The sequence below is a fragment of the Parasteatoda tepidariorum genome, chromosome X1 (assembly GCF_043381705.1).
Source record: "Parasteatoda tepidariorum isolate YZ-2023 chromosome X1, CAS_Ptep_4.0, whole genome shotgun sequence".
Classification (NCBI taxonomy): Eukaryota; Metazoa; Arthropoda; class Arachnida; order Araneae; family Theridiidae; genus Parasteatoda; species Parasteatoda tepidariorum.
In genome coordinates this window covers 64,594,283-64,609,005 of record NC_092214.1, presented here as the reverse complement: position 1 = coordinate 64,609,005, position 14,723 = coordinate 64,594,283, and the positions used below count along the sequence as shown (strand labels likewise).

Below are 14,723 nucleotides of genomic sequence, written 5' to 3'. Positions count from 1 at the left end.
ACTGATTGCTAATTTCTTAACAGTTCTCATTTCTTAACAGTTTTTTAAGAACAATTTTTGGTTCACAGAATTGTTCTTTAAAGTTAGTATTCCATGTAATTTAATTTACTATGAAAATAGCGCATCATAATTAACAATACTAAGGGAAGAGTCTTCATATATATTATTAACCAAATACTATCATTTAAAAATATTTCTAAAAAACTTATCAAAATTCATTAAAAAATAACTTTTAAAATTGAAAAAAAAATTAGAACTGAAAAAGAGCGTCTTTTTAATAATGTGATTAATCAGCTTTGAAGAATAATTTTTGATAGCATAATGCCTGTAATATTAATTAAGAACAATTTCGTGTACTTAAAATTGTTCAATGAGCATTTTTTTAATTTTTGTTCAATAAGCTACAAGTTTATTTTTATTTGCTAAATAATATTTATTTTTATTTGCTAAATAATATTCATTTTTGTTTGCTAAATAATATCTATTTTTCGTTCTCTAGAATATTATCCAAGCGAAAATTACCGAAAATTATACATTCCTAATAAAATTATTTAATATAGAGAAAAATATTATCACTCTCTTCCATTAATGGACTTTGTTCAAGACTTATATAAAACTATAATTAATTTATTATTCAATTAACACTGTACAGTAGGTGATCAGTTAACGAACAGATCGGTTAACGAACACTTTCACGAAAGATTTTTGTGTTCGAATAACGAACACATATTCATATAATGAACACTTTCAGGAAAGATTTTTTGTGTTCGGACAACGAACACATATTCGGATGATGAACAAAACGAATTCTAACGAACACTTCTCGGCCTGAAAAAAAATGTCTATTAAACATTTGTTATCATTTTGCACACAAAATAAGATCACTGAAAGGAGAAATGTTTAAAGCATGCTTAGTATTGATAATTACTAAATGAAACTTGAATTAACAATGAATTTAAAGGTCATTCAATAATTATTATTATGACTAAAATCAATCCTGAAAAAGAGAGAAAAGCAATCCATATTGGACATGTTCTTCAATAAGCAAGTTCCCCATAAGCAAAAAATGAAAAGGACTGATTAATATGCAAGACTATATGTATGTATTATTTTTTAAAGAACTTACTAAGAAGTTCTTAATTTTTAGCGTCTCCAGAACGAATTAATCGATTTCACATAGAAGTCTATGGTGAATCGATGATCGGTTAACGAACAATTCGGATAGCGAACATAGTCCTGGAACGGATTATGTTCGTTAACCGATCACCCACTGTAGTTGAAATTTTTTTGCACATGACCTCAAAAAAAATATTTTTTTTTTCTTTTTAGAAAATGGAAAGTAGATGCAAAAATAGTACAGATCCTATCTGAATTTCAAATTCTCAGTAAAAAATAACTAAATTAATATATTCATAAGAAATATTGTTTATTACATTTAAATCCATAACATTAGATTTATAACTAATATTGTTAATTCAATTCAGGATTGCGCGAAGAGGAGGCGGGATTTTACGGGAGGCGAAAATAGGCTCGAACCTATTTGAGAGGTTTGTAGGAGTTTTTAGTCTCCTGGAGGGAAAAAACTCTTCACTCCATCAATGTGCGCTTGCTAACATAGAAAACTATGGGAAACAAATTTACCCCACCTTCCGCATTCCTCTCGCTTCCCGCCTGCCTCCTCAGTGTGCGGCCGGCCTAATCAAGCCAATTAACAATATGCATTAGGGGCACTGACCCATGTTTGGATGACCACATTTATTACACTATAAATTTCACACATAACATAAAATAATTCAATTTGCTAAACATTTGCAAGAAGATTTCTTTCTTGATTTTACCTTTCATGAGCTTAAATTTTTGACAATTCATGAAAGAAAATTTTTTGTCTGAAATATTGAGAGGAGTTTATCAGATATCTAATTATTGTGCGGGACATATACCCACCACTCCCCTCGCCAATGATCGCATGTATTTTTCTCGCTCTACTTTGAAAAGTGGATATTGATTAAAGTAAATTGTTGCAGTTCAATTTATTCATTCTTATGGCTATTTATTGTTGTTTAAATATTTTATACTGCCATTGAGATGTTTATACAAAAAATAATTTTTTTCCACTAATGTTCTGTTTTAAAAATACTTAGTTATTTTTCTGTATAAATGCATTATTCAGTTGGATTGGATTTATGAAATAAGAGCTATTTTATGAAAATAAATTGTCCTGTCTGGGACAAATGATCCGTCTTGAGTGTGAACTAACAAACAAATGAACTTAAAAGATGAATTGTTAGTCATATATTCTTAGAACTGTAATTATTTTCTTGTTTATGTATATTTCAAAAATTGAAAAACAATGAGAACTCTTTAAAGTTTTTTTTCCCTTCACCAATTAAACATTTAATATCAATTAAACACCTTATAAGTACTAAAAATCAGATTTTCCTCTTTGTTATTTACAGAAAACCTGATTTAAATGTTTGTGTAACTTTGTTAGAATGTACTTTTATAAAACTTTGTTCGAGAAATTTAATTACACAATTATAATTTATATTAATGTTACATGCACTATTTTTTTCTGTCACAGGTATTAGTTCCTCTCTTGGAAAAGGTTCCACTAATCTTCATTTAGATGTTAGTGATGCTATAAATATTCTTGCTTATGTTTCTTGTGATGAAAAAGAAGAAGTTTCATCTGGTAAGTATTTTTGTAATGGATAGTTTAATATGAAGAAGAGTTATCTTAAAATTATTTAGTTGTATAATATTTGAAATAAGGCTTGCAAATGTTTATATTTGAGGCAGTCTTTTGTTCACTAATCTGTATTGTAATTGTATGAACAAATGTTTCTGGAAATGTTTGATTTTGCAAAATGCTCATATGCTATTTAGTCCTTGTGCATAAGCTGTTATATATTTATAATAGTGTTAGCATGTATATGAGTAATACCTTCAAAATTTTTAATAATTTGGTCACTAAAAAATATCTGCCTTTAAAAATACATGAATAGTTAATCTTTATTTTTATGAGTACTACTAAGAAAACTGCAAGGAAATTTTGTTTCCTAGGCAGCAAAAAAGTTATAGTTATTTTACAGAGAAATCAAATAACTAAAATAAGAAGAAATCAAGAACTAATAAGAAGAAATCAAATATAAAAATCTACACATAGTTAATTATATATTTGATTATATATATTGATATTGCTTGAAGGAATGAAATAGATATTTAGCTAGTATCCTTACAATTTTCTTATTTTCTGCTTAAAACCAAATTACTGATTAAAACCAAATACCTTACTACACAATCTCAGGTGTAGAACTGTATCTGTTTGCACCAGTGATAAGTACTTTGCATAAAAACATTCAGAGTAGAATTCCTCTTTCGTTTCTCTTAAATACAAAAGGTTTTCCATGCTTGTCATTCATCAATTTAAGTTGTCTGTGGAAAAAATATTTTCATGAGAACTTACTCGTATTTTAATATTTCTTTTCTCTCTCAGAAATTTGGAAAGCTCTAGATGAAAGTGGGTGTGACTCTTTAATGAAAAAAAGAGCAAAGGAAAGGAACTCAAATCCTGGAGCTTTATGGCATGTGTACAATGCAAGAGATGCTGATAAAATAAGAGATTTCTTAAATAAGGTAATATCTTGGCTTCTTTAAATGTTTTAAATGTATGAGTTACTTCTTTAACTTAATATAATTAAATTTTCCTTTAATGTAGGTGTCTGAAGAGCAGGGAGTTAAATTAAATCCTCATCATGATCCAATTCATAATCAAGAATGGTATTTAGATGAGACATTACGAAACAGACTTTACAAAGAATATGGTGTTGAACCCTACACGATAGCCCAGTGCTTAGGGGATGCTATATTTATACCTGCTGGATCTCCTCATCAGGTATTTTACATAGTTTTCTTCGATTTTTAAAACAGCTTCTGAAACTAGATTTAAAAAAAAAAAAATCTTATCATTTTGGTAGCACTTGGTTAAATAAGGAGCAGTAAAATTTTCAGAATATAAAATAAACAGCATGTATTCATAAAATAAATCATTAATAAATTTTGAGATTTAAGCAATAGAAAATTTATTGCCGAAAAAAGCTTTTTTTTTTTTTTTTTTTTTTTTTTTTTTTTTTTTTTTTTTTTTTTTTTNTTTTTTTTTTTTTTTTTACTTAAGAAGATTCAAGTCATTTTTTTTGAATAATATTTTTACTAAAACCATACACTTTATGTATATTTTTTTAAATCTGTGTGTGAAACCATAAATGTGAACAATATCCTGCAAAAAGAGTGTTTCAACTAATTGTGCTATGCATTTTATTTTATCATTTTTATAAGTTATGTAAATGTATTTTCTGAGCAAAAGGATATATAGTTTTCTTAAGTTTTAGTTCAGTAATTCTTCAAAAAACAAAGTGGGAATAGAAAACAATAAAAAATAACAAAACAAATTGAAGTTGCTGGAAAAAGGATACTGGGGACAAATAACTATGTATTGATAAGAACAAAAATGTAATAGCAAATTAACACATCAGAAGTTTTACAAACACTTCATAACCAAATACAATTTACTACCCTCTTTTTTTTTTCGTTTCCTTAAGTAGTACTTACTCTGTATATAGCGTCCACTGCTATTTAGGTAGAGGGAGGAGAAAGAAACATTGCTAATTTGTTAAATAACCAGGAAACATTCAGTAAAATGTTTTTTTTTTCCTCTGAAAGATATAGTAAAATGTTTTTTTTTATTCTTTTAATGCTCCCAATAAAAAGATAATTTTAATAGAATTCATACATTTTAAATACTCATCCATATTATTTATTACTTGTATTGATGTTAAATAAATTCTTGTGTGTTATATTGTTGATTTTTTTGCAATCTAAATAATTAAAATTTTTCAAAATTAACAGGTTTTGAATCTCCAGAGTTGTGTTAAAGTAGCAGAAGATTTTGTTTCTCCAGAAAGTGTGAGCCATAGTTTTTTTCTAACCCAAGAAATCAGAAATTTATCTGACAATTTGATTAATTGTGAAGATAGACTGCAAGTAAGTATTGAATATGAAGTTTTAGATATTTATTGTTTTTAAATTGAGCTTTAGCCTCCAAAACTCTCTTATATGGTTGTCATTTAAGACAAACAGTGAACTCCTGATTGCTTGTAGACTAGAGTAACAAATTCCTCAGCTAATCTTCAAATTGGTTAAAAGATTTTTACCCACATATATTTTATTGTGATAAGACCAGGGCTGTTAAGAATTAAAGTCTGAAAAATTTGCTCTACTCCAAAAAAGTTCTTTTGACAATTTAAATTATTATTTATCACATTCTAATATTTTTTAGCCTATGTGTAACTTAAGTATTGAAGAAGAACACAAATTGTTGAAACTATTGAAAACTTGGCATTAATAAATGAATTATTAATAAGTTATCTGATAATTTAATCAAATTTATTTAGCTAAGCTACTAAGTTAATTAAAAAAATTGTGCAACTGAATTTAATGTATCATAAGTATCAGTTTCGTGGCTCATGAATATTATCTAAATGTTTTTTTGTTATACGTTTCTGTATGTGCAAATTAGTGTGAGTGAGATTTCGATGTCTAGTTTTTTTTTCTTATAATAGTTTTACACTATGTCCTATGTGAGATTTTGATGTCTAGTTTTTTTTCTTATAATAGTTTTGCACTATGTCCACAATTTTTAAAAATTTATTTCTACAATTGTTAATACAGTAGGAAACCGATTATTCGGAACGATCAGGACCATCGCTATTCCGGATAACTGATTTTTCCGGTTTTCTGAATCACTACAAAAAGTAGTTTTTTTTATTGTTAAACCCAACTTAAAAAAAAAATATTTGGAAATCTTGAAAAAACGAAGTAATACACTAATGATTATTTCCAAAATGATGCTGGGGTAAACATCTTTCAAAAAAGAAAGAAAAATCCTAAAATCTTATGAGGAGAAAATTTTTTTTATTTTTAAAAATGTCGGGAAAATTTATCGAATTTCGTTCCGGTTTTTTGGTTTTCCGGTTTTCTGATTTCCGGATAACGGGTTCTGTACTGTACAAAATGTAATTTTAGATAAAGTCGTACATACTCTAATTGTACATAAAAAGATATTATATATAATTTGAAACTGAAATGTACGAATTCGGTAGAAATTTTAATTGAGTGTAAGTTGCAGTCGAGCTCTCGGGAAAGTCGGAGTTGAACATTTTAACAACTGACTCCTCAGCCCTGGTTAAGACAACTCTTACTTATTTGAAGCAGAAGGAAGGACGTGGGGTGTCTAGATGAAATATCAGATGTGATTATCTCATATTAGCAAAATAGAATTTGACATGATCTCATGCGGACAAAATGTAGCTGGAAAGAATTTCTTTTACAACAAGCATCAATAGCTATTAGAAATATAAATGGTCATTTTGTATTTTATTTAATACTCAACCGTGCATATTCATTTAGTTGAAGATCTGACAAAACCTGGTTCTTCAGCTTCCTTCCTTTTTTCTTAGAAACTCAATGATCAAAATTGCCTAAATTATAATTTGTATCGTAAATAATCATTTAGCTTCAAAAATAAATATTATTTTATGTAAAATAAAATTAGTTTGGAAGGCAAATTATTATTATTATTATTATTTTTAAAATTTGCCAAAACCTGGTTTACTCCTTACTAACTATTCTAATTTATTCAATTCTTTCCATATTGTAATATAAAATCTTGAATAGAGGTTTAAATCAATATTTTCATTTTTAAAACCTGTCCAGAAAGTGAACTGTGATTAATTAAAACAATACAAGAGTAAATGTAAATTATTTAAAAAATATTGTGATTCAGAATGAGAATCATTATCAAAGTATAATTGAGGGAAGAAAAAAAGAAAGAAGAAATTCTAATTAATATCTATTGAGGATTAAGTAGTATCAATGTTGCTTTTCTTTTAAATTGTCTTTTTTGTTTGAAACTTGTCACATAAATTTATTTAGAATCATTTTATCTTTTGCTGTATAAAATCTTATGCAAATTTTGCACTCAAAGAATTTTATATTATAATTTCAGATTAAAAACATCATTTATCATGCTGTGAAAGATGCTTTAGCTTTACTGCAGTCCCATGATCCAGAGGAGTCAAAAACCTGAAGGAGAATTATTTTAAATTTGTGGAATTCTAGCTCATTCAGAAAACTATCTGAAACTTTTGCACACTGAGAATATGTTCTGTGATTTTGTCTACTAAAGTTATGGACTCAAAGCAGAGCTTCAAATTAGGGTTCCTTCCTGCAAGCTTTAAAATGTTCGATAGAAGTCTGCTGGTTTCAGATTTTAGAAACATTTTAAGAGTGCTAGGCATAGCAAACTCAAGCCGGTGGAAAAAATCTATAAAACTGTTTTTACACTGTAGATAAAAATCTTTCCAAGATGTATTTGTAGACTTGCAAAAACTATTGTTTTCATAAGGAGTGTGAACTGCTCATAGGATATTATTGTTTAGAGAAAGACATTTTATAAACAGTGAAAATGAAAAGGATTTATCTTGATGTTTTACTCATTTCAGAGCATGTATGCGATTTGGTTATTGGACACTTATTCACTTCAGTTTCAGTGAACAGGCAAAATTATTTGACAGCTATATAAAGTTTATTTAATATTGAACTGAATGATTTTCTATGTGTGTTTATAAACACTGTCAAAGCAAATTAAAATATTATGCCTTAAATTTAAATTGAGATCTGGTATATTTAATTTAAATAAAACCTGTTGACCAGTTGTTGATTTAAAATATTTAATTATGTTAAGTATAAGAATGTTTGATAGAATTCAAAATTTTAAAAGAAAGTGTATGCTATGAACATGTATGCCTGACTGCTTTTTTGCTGCAGAGTTTAATACTTTTTAAAGGTATTGAAAAAAAATTTGTTTTAAAGTTGTTGAACTAATTAAGTATTTATTTAAACCTATAACTATTTCCTGTGAAATTATATATATTTATATATGTATGTGTTTAGCGTACATATAGGTATATATGTGCAATCAATGTTGTAAAGTTGTGACCGGTTGAATGTGTATTGTTCTTGCCTCCATGAATTGATGATATTAAAATGGATTCCAGATAGGCTTGGTTTACATCTTTTAAACTTTTTGTTCAGAAAGACATTTCTCATTAGCATTACATTTTAGTTCATTGTGTACATATTTTATAACAATATTTTTATATTGGAAATGTTTTCTGTACAAATGTGGTTGTCTATTTTTGTTTCAAATTCCATTTATATATATACACTCATACATAACTTTGTATGTGCGTATATATTCAACTACAGTATTGCTGATAAATTAAAGTGCCGATGTTAAATTGGAGTTGTGCATTTGTTTTTATTAATACTGAGCGGTTAAATGCCTGCAGTACAAATTTTATTGATCTCAATTTAATCTAAAATTTTCTTGGTGGTTGAATTTCTCTCTAGCAAATATATTGCCAAGTCGCTGACTAAATTCTTTTAAAACTTAGACCAAGGCCATGTAGCATATGAACAAACCCACAATACATTATTATATCAGAGGAACATTTGTCTTATTTCTAATAATAATAATATTTTCCCAAGTTCAAAACAGTTTATTGGATCTTTACTTCCAAATATAAATAAAGAATGACTTAAAAATATTTGAAAAAATCTTAAGGTTGTGGTTTAGGATAGTTGCTACTTGTTAGTGTGGTTTTGTCCATATGCCATATAAATTTTCAGCAACTACTTTGTAATAAATACATTTTTCCATTAAACATTGAGACCAGCTACTTTTACAAATAATATTTCTTTCCACCCATATTTTGTAACTATAAATTTACAGAGTTAACTAAATGCTCAAAAATTTTTTAAAGGAAGATTCAATGGCATAATATTGGGAAATGAGAATATTAGTTACATACGGTGTTAAAGTAGCAAATTTTTCAAAGGAGGATTGCTTGAAAATAATGTGTAGAAAGGAGCATGGGCTTGTGAAATGGTTATTTTGAATTTATGCTGTTATTTGGAATCCAAAAGAGTTATTGAGGATGGGAATACTTGTGAAAGTATGTGGTTTTGGTATGGCATGTCAAAATTTCTTGCAGCTCTCCTACAAGCTATGATACTGCTCACAGAACTTTTATATCTTCTTTAAAAGAGCGAATGATGAAAAACAAGAAAATCAGGCTTAAAAAATGGAACTTTTTTTGATGAATTTGGTTTCTAATCATCAAAATGAAGGGTCTTTAACCATCAAAATAAGCCCTAATCTGGAAAATGTGGTCTCAATTGTTAAGTTAATTGTTATGAATGGTCTGAAGTTAGCACCCATTATTTTTAATTTCAAGTTTTTGCTCTTTTATCTCTATTTTTTAAATTAATTATGCGAGTCAAAAAATTTTCCCCACATAATTATGAATTCCGTTTATCCATAGATAATTTCATGGAAAATATAACTTATAAAGATAATTTATTTTTTAAATACAATCATTGAAAAAAACTTTTGAATAGTAAGGTTTTTCAACAAATGTGTACATTTTAAATAATTTAATATTAAATGACAAAATGTAAGCGAAATTAGCCAAATGTTTTCTTAACAAATTTTATTTTTAAAAGAAGTAATATTTTTTATTTGTCAGGAGGAATTAACTTATTTTGTTCGAGTTTTGTCATGTAAAATAATGTATTTTAAAACTAAATAAAAAATTTTATGTCTTACGATTCTGTAGTTTTTTTAATCTAATATTAAATTAAATAATAAATATTACAAAAGAATACATTTTGCACATTTTTATTTTTGGCTAAACAAGTTTTTTTTCGTTCCTTTTTTTGGTTCATTTAAATGGTTTGAGAGAGATGGCAAATTATGGAGTAAGTGAAGTTATATGTTCGTCAACTCCTATAAGTAAATTGGGACCCTGTTTTCTTGATTTCAGCGACCCCACATTATCTGAGGATTTAAAATCTGTTAGAAAGTAAGAGGGAAAAAATGATTTTTTATATCGTTTTACGTAATTTAAATTATTGTTAGTACAAATTAAATACCATATTAAATTTTAAATTTACAGGTCGTTTGTAAATCAAGAGAACGTTATACTGCAGGAGAAACTTTCCATAATTCTGTTTCTCCTGCACTAGTAATTTAAAGTATAAAAAAAAGAGTTGAGGTAAACCATGAAGTTTCAAATGTAAATTTTTTTTCTTCAAAATAACGTTTTTCAAATGTTTTTTTTTTCCTTTCTTAGAAATAACATGTTTGAAACTTCGGGATTTACTTAAACTCACTTTTTTCTATACTTTAAATTTTAATTTCTACAGTAGGTAAAGCAGAATTTTCAATGAAGTGTTTTTTTTTTTTTTTTTCGGTATAGCTTCCACTAAGATTGCATTTTAGTTCTTGAAAAAAATATATCACCTTAAATAACTTTTGTTCAAGTGAAATTATTTAAGGTTTTAAAATTTGTCGAAAATTAGGTATGAGGAAAAAGAACAGATTTTTCATGTCAAGTTAACATAACCTAAACTATTTTCAGTACAAATCAAATAGCATATTTAATTTTAAATTGAAAAGACGTTTTTAAGGTGTTTTTTCTTTTTTTTTTAAATAAGACGCTATACCACGCGAGAAACTTTTCACAATTCTGTTTCACTTGCAAGATATCACCTGAAATGACTTATGTTCTAATGGTAAACGTGGAAATCCGATTATTAGATTAAAAGTTATTCAAGTTGATTCGTTTTTTTTATTGTGGCAATCCAACATCGTCATAAAACCGTCAAGAAAAAGTTTATTTATTCAGAGAAAGGACTTTTTTTGTCGAATTTTGTAACTTAATTAATAATTAGCACATTTAAACCATAATGATCGGCATTAAGTCGTATATATCCGATTATTAGAACAAAAGTTTTTCAGGGTGATTTTTTTATTTCGCACTGTGGTCATCGCTCGTTTTTGTGAGAAAGAATAATCAGTGTTCATATTTTAAGAGTAAATGAAAGAGTTAAGACACAATGCACTGTTATTTTCATTGAAAAGAAAATTTTTTTTTATTTAGCACTCTTCTGGTTTAACACAGTGGCCATCTGATTCTCTGCGAACTGTTCCATGAGGACATCCACAGCCTATGATACATTGCATGGTACATGGGCGAACAGTCTTGTGGTTAGCACAGGTATCAGGACATGCTGAGTAGCAAGTATTAAATTCTTCGCCTTTGCTAGCGTCGCAAGATTTTTTTAAGTCATCCAAGTGATCAGCTGCAATTATTAAATACAGATTAGTCATTGATTTCATTTTTTAAACAACACGTTTCTAATTAAACTCCTCTTGCATTTTAGAAGTTCTTATGAATGAATTTCATACAATCTGTCAATACAAAAGACAATTTGCTTCAGCATATATAAAAATAATATTCACAGGAAAATTAAATAACAGATACAGTTTGTCCGAAAAGTATGTAAATTTTCTCGAGAAACAAGCATAAAATTAAAATTACGTCAAATATTTTCAAAGATATATTTAATAATACCAAACTCAACCTCTTATCCTCCGTTTCCTGCTGCTGAAGTAGGGGTAACTTCGAAAATGTTAACAGGTTACTTTATTTTCTATTGCAAATTTGGATTCTCCAGAACACTATTACTTCAACGTAACGTGCAGGTTTTTGCATTTTGGTTGCAGGTATGGCATTGTATCGGACAAAAATTAAAAATACATAAATAAATTGTTTAAAATGGAGAAATAGTATATGTTAAATTGAAAAAAATGACGAAGCTCGAATTTGATAAAAAGAAATCTACATTTTAACTTTTTAATCTGAAAAGTGCTTTAAATCTTTTGTGGCAATTAAAATTCCGTTAGTTGAAATTAAAGAACTTAAAATTCCATTAGTTGCGTAATAAATTCAAAAACTAGTATAGTATATAACTATGCATTTTACAAGGATTTTTTAAGACAGTTTCCTAAATTAGAAATCTATTGATAAATTGTTGGTAATTTTTCTTTTATTGTATTTTAAAGCAAAGTAATCGACCTCTGCTACAAATTATGTCATACTTTTATTAACTTTAATACTAAAAAAGGCTTAATATGTTAAATTTCTAAAATATTTACTATTTTGCATTTAAGTCTGTATATGGGAAATATAGAAAACCGTATTTCACGCTAATAAATTTAATACTAATGAAGAAATTTCAACTGTATTCGCCATCGCATATTCGACAGAATATCTGAGATTCTTAAAAATTTTTGCACCCAAACTTAGACAGACCTTATTGGACAAAATTTTTTTCTATATGTTATTTACTAAAAAAAAAATCTTGCTGCATTAAAATATTAAATTGGATTTGCGAGAAACACTTCAGGTATCTTCCTTGTGAGATAAACAAAATATGCATGTTCACTGTTAACAATATTTCTCAATGTTAATAATAACAAAAACATGGAAGATGTTCACGATGCAGTGCCATAGAGGAAACTGATTACAATTAATGATTTTACATTACTGCGCAGAGCGCCATTTGTTGAGTTTTAGAAATTATTATTAACATTGAGAAATATTATTTTTAGCATTGAGAAATATTATTAACATTCACTGTGATATAAATAATAGGGGCATATTAGTATATGCGGGTTCACTGTGATATAAACAATGGGGACTTATTAGTATGTGCATGTACATTGTGATAAAAAAAATAGGGACTTATTAGTATATACATGTACACTGTGATCTAATCTAAACAATAGGAACACATTAGTATGATATATGCGTGTACTAACACGCATACACGCAACCCTATAAACAATAGGGTTGTTGTTGTCTTATGCGACTTGTCAATACTGACAAGCCTATTTTAAGGGAGAGTGGTGCTCTTCTTATTTTCCATTGGTGCCATCTATGGCCAAGAATTCGACTTCTGCCACACACATACGTCACAGCCCTTTTTGAAGAGAGGATACATTCTTGTCTTCATTCTAGTTAACAATCTCCCACAATGCACTGCGATGAGGTTCCGAGTTGAGGAAGCATTTTCGTCATATATTTGAGAGCTCGTATTTTGTCACAAATCGCGTGATTTCGAAACGAAATTGTCTTCAAGATTAACGAAATACAGCTCAAGGATTGCTGAATTGTCACAATTGAGAGTTTTATTTCTGAGAGTGAACAGCGTGTTTCAAATACGGATGCTGCAGAATACCAGTGGAGTAGTTTTGGGGAGTGTTACCGTTAAAGTGTGAAATCCATTGTTTCTTAGAATAACTAGGGATTTCATTAAATAACTAGACAAATCAATTAAACTACATAAAATTATTGAATTCTTTGATTTAACCAAGTATTCTATAGAATAACGATTACTTCACAGTGAAAGTAGGAAATATGGCACTCTAAAGTTCTTTGAACCGATTCTAGCTGCTTTTAGTCAGTTTTGAACATCTTATAGCTGCTTTGCAGTATCGTGTGTGTGTGTGTGTGCATGCTTCATTCCGTTGCTTTTGGACGTAATTATTACTATGATCAACAGTAAATTATATAATCAGCTTTTTCTTATTTTTTATCAATTAATCATCCGTAATAGAGATAAAATGTATTTTTTGGAGATATTTTAGCTATTCAAGATCAATCAAGTTATAAAATAACTTTTAAATTTTTTGTTTGTCACTTTAACGGTCTATCATTAGTTATTTCATAGAATAACTAGGTAAAGCATGGAATTTTTCATCTGTTATAAACTTTAACTGACTTGTCTAGTTATTTCATGTTCAGTTCTACACTTTAACGGTAACATGTATATCAAAAGGAGATAACCCTACTCGAACATACATTAAAACTACGATACTAAGTGTCAGTGAAGTTTGTAAAAATTAACCAAATATTACTTTTTAAATTTCTTTTTGTTTGACAACGAGTTATTGGCCTGGATAACCTTAAGTAACCCATTTAGTCTACCCTTCATCTACATAAAATTTAAATTTTGTTGGAACTTACAGGAGAAAACAAACTTACCTTGGCATGCTATAACAAAGATAGCCAATGTGAAAAGTACAAAGCAAGCCTTCATCTTTGCAAAGTTATGTTTTGATCTAACAGTAGATTCTGTAATTTGTTTCAATCTGAAACTTCAATATATACTAAATTTTAATCGTAAAATACCATTAATAATTTATTATAATCTAAAATACAGCAGAAATGAAAAGAGTGATTAAAATTATATAGTTTATTGATTCCGCTGTTCGAATTCCCATTTTATATTATATATAATCCATATATATCCCATTTTATATTATTTATATTGTGTATAAACATACCTTAAACTTAATGACTAATCTTTCAACGACCTCTAAAATTCAGAAATGCATTCTTAAGAATTTTTGACGGAATTATAGCATTAAATAAATAATAGTCATTTTATGTGTTTCACTAAATCTTCTGTTCTTTTTAATCATGTTAGTTTAAATACAATGCACAACATTTTAATTAGATTTCGCCTTAGTTAATTTTTTTTATGAAAAAGAGTCTTAAATTCGTGCAAGTTATAAATTTTTAAGAAGGTAACATACAGAAGGAAATTATTAAGGCCTAGAAATGCCTGTTTAACCCTTTGATACAAATGAGACACCGGAGTCCATTATATATATATATATTTTTCTTTGACGCTCTAATTACAAAAAAAAAATATTTTTTGATATTTATTATATAAAAAAAAAACAGTCTAAT

General features: G+C 27.8%; 1 protein-coding gene across 6 annotated transcripts in view; it reads left to right on the top strand.

Annotated features, from left to right (window-relative positions):
• The window catches only part of LOC107452613 (lysine-specific demethylase 3B), a 105,762-nt gene extending 97,400 nt beyond the window's left edge, over nucleotides 1-8,362 (top strand). For all 6 annotated transcript variants that reach the window (XM_016069141.3, XM_016069140.3, XM_071187642.1 and 3 more), the window contains exons 16-20: nucleotides 2,582-2,692; nucleotides 3,497-3,636; nucleotides 3,719-3,895; nucleotides 4,906-5,040; nucleotides 7,064-8,362. In XM_016069141.3, the coding sequence (XP_015924627.2) occupies nucleotides 2,582-2,692; nucleotides 3,497-3,636; nucleotides 3,719-3,895; nucleotides 4,906-5,040; nucleotides 7,064-7,144 (644 nt within the window). In that variant the 3' untranslated portion in view covers nucleotides 7,145-8,362. The remainder of the gene's footprint in view (nucleotides 1-2,581; nucleotides 2,693-3,496; nucleotides 3,637-3,718; nucleotides 3,896-4,905; nucleotides 5,041-7,063) is intronic.
• The last annotated feature ends 6,361 nt before the right edge of the window (nucleotides 8,363-14,723 follow it).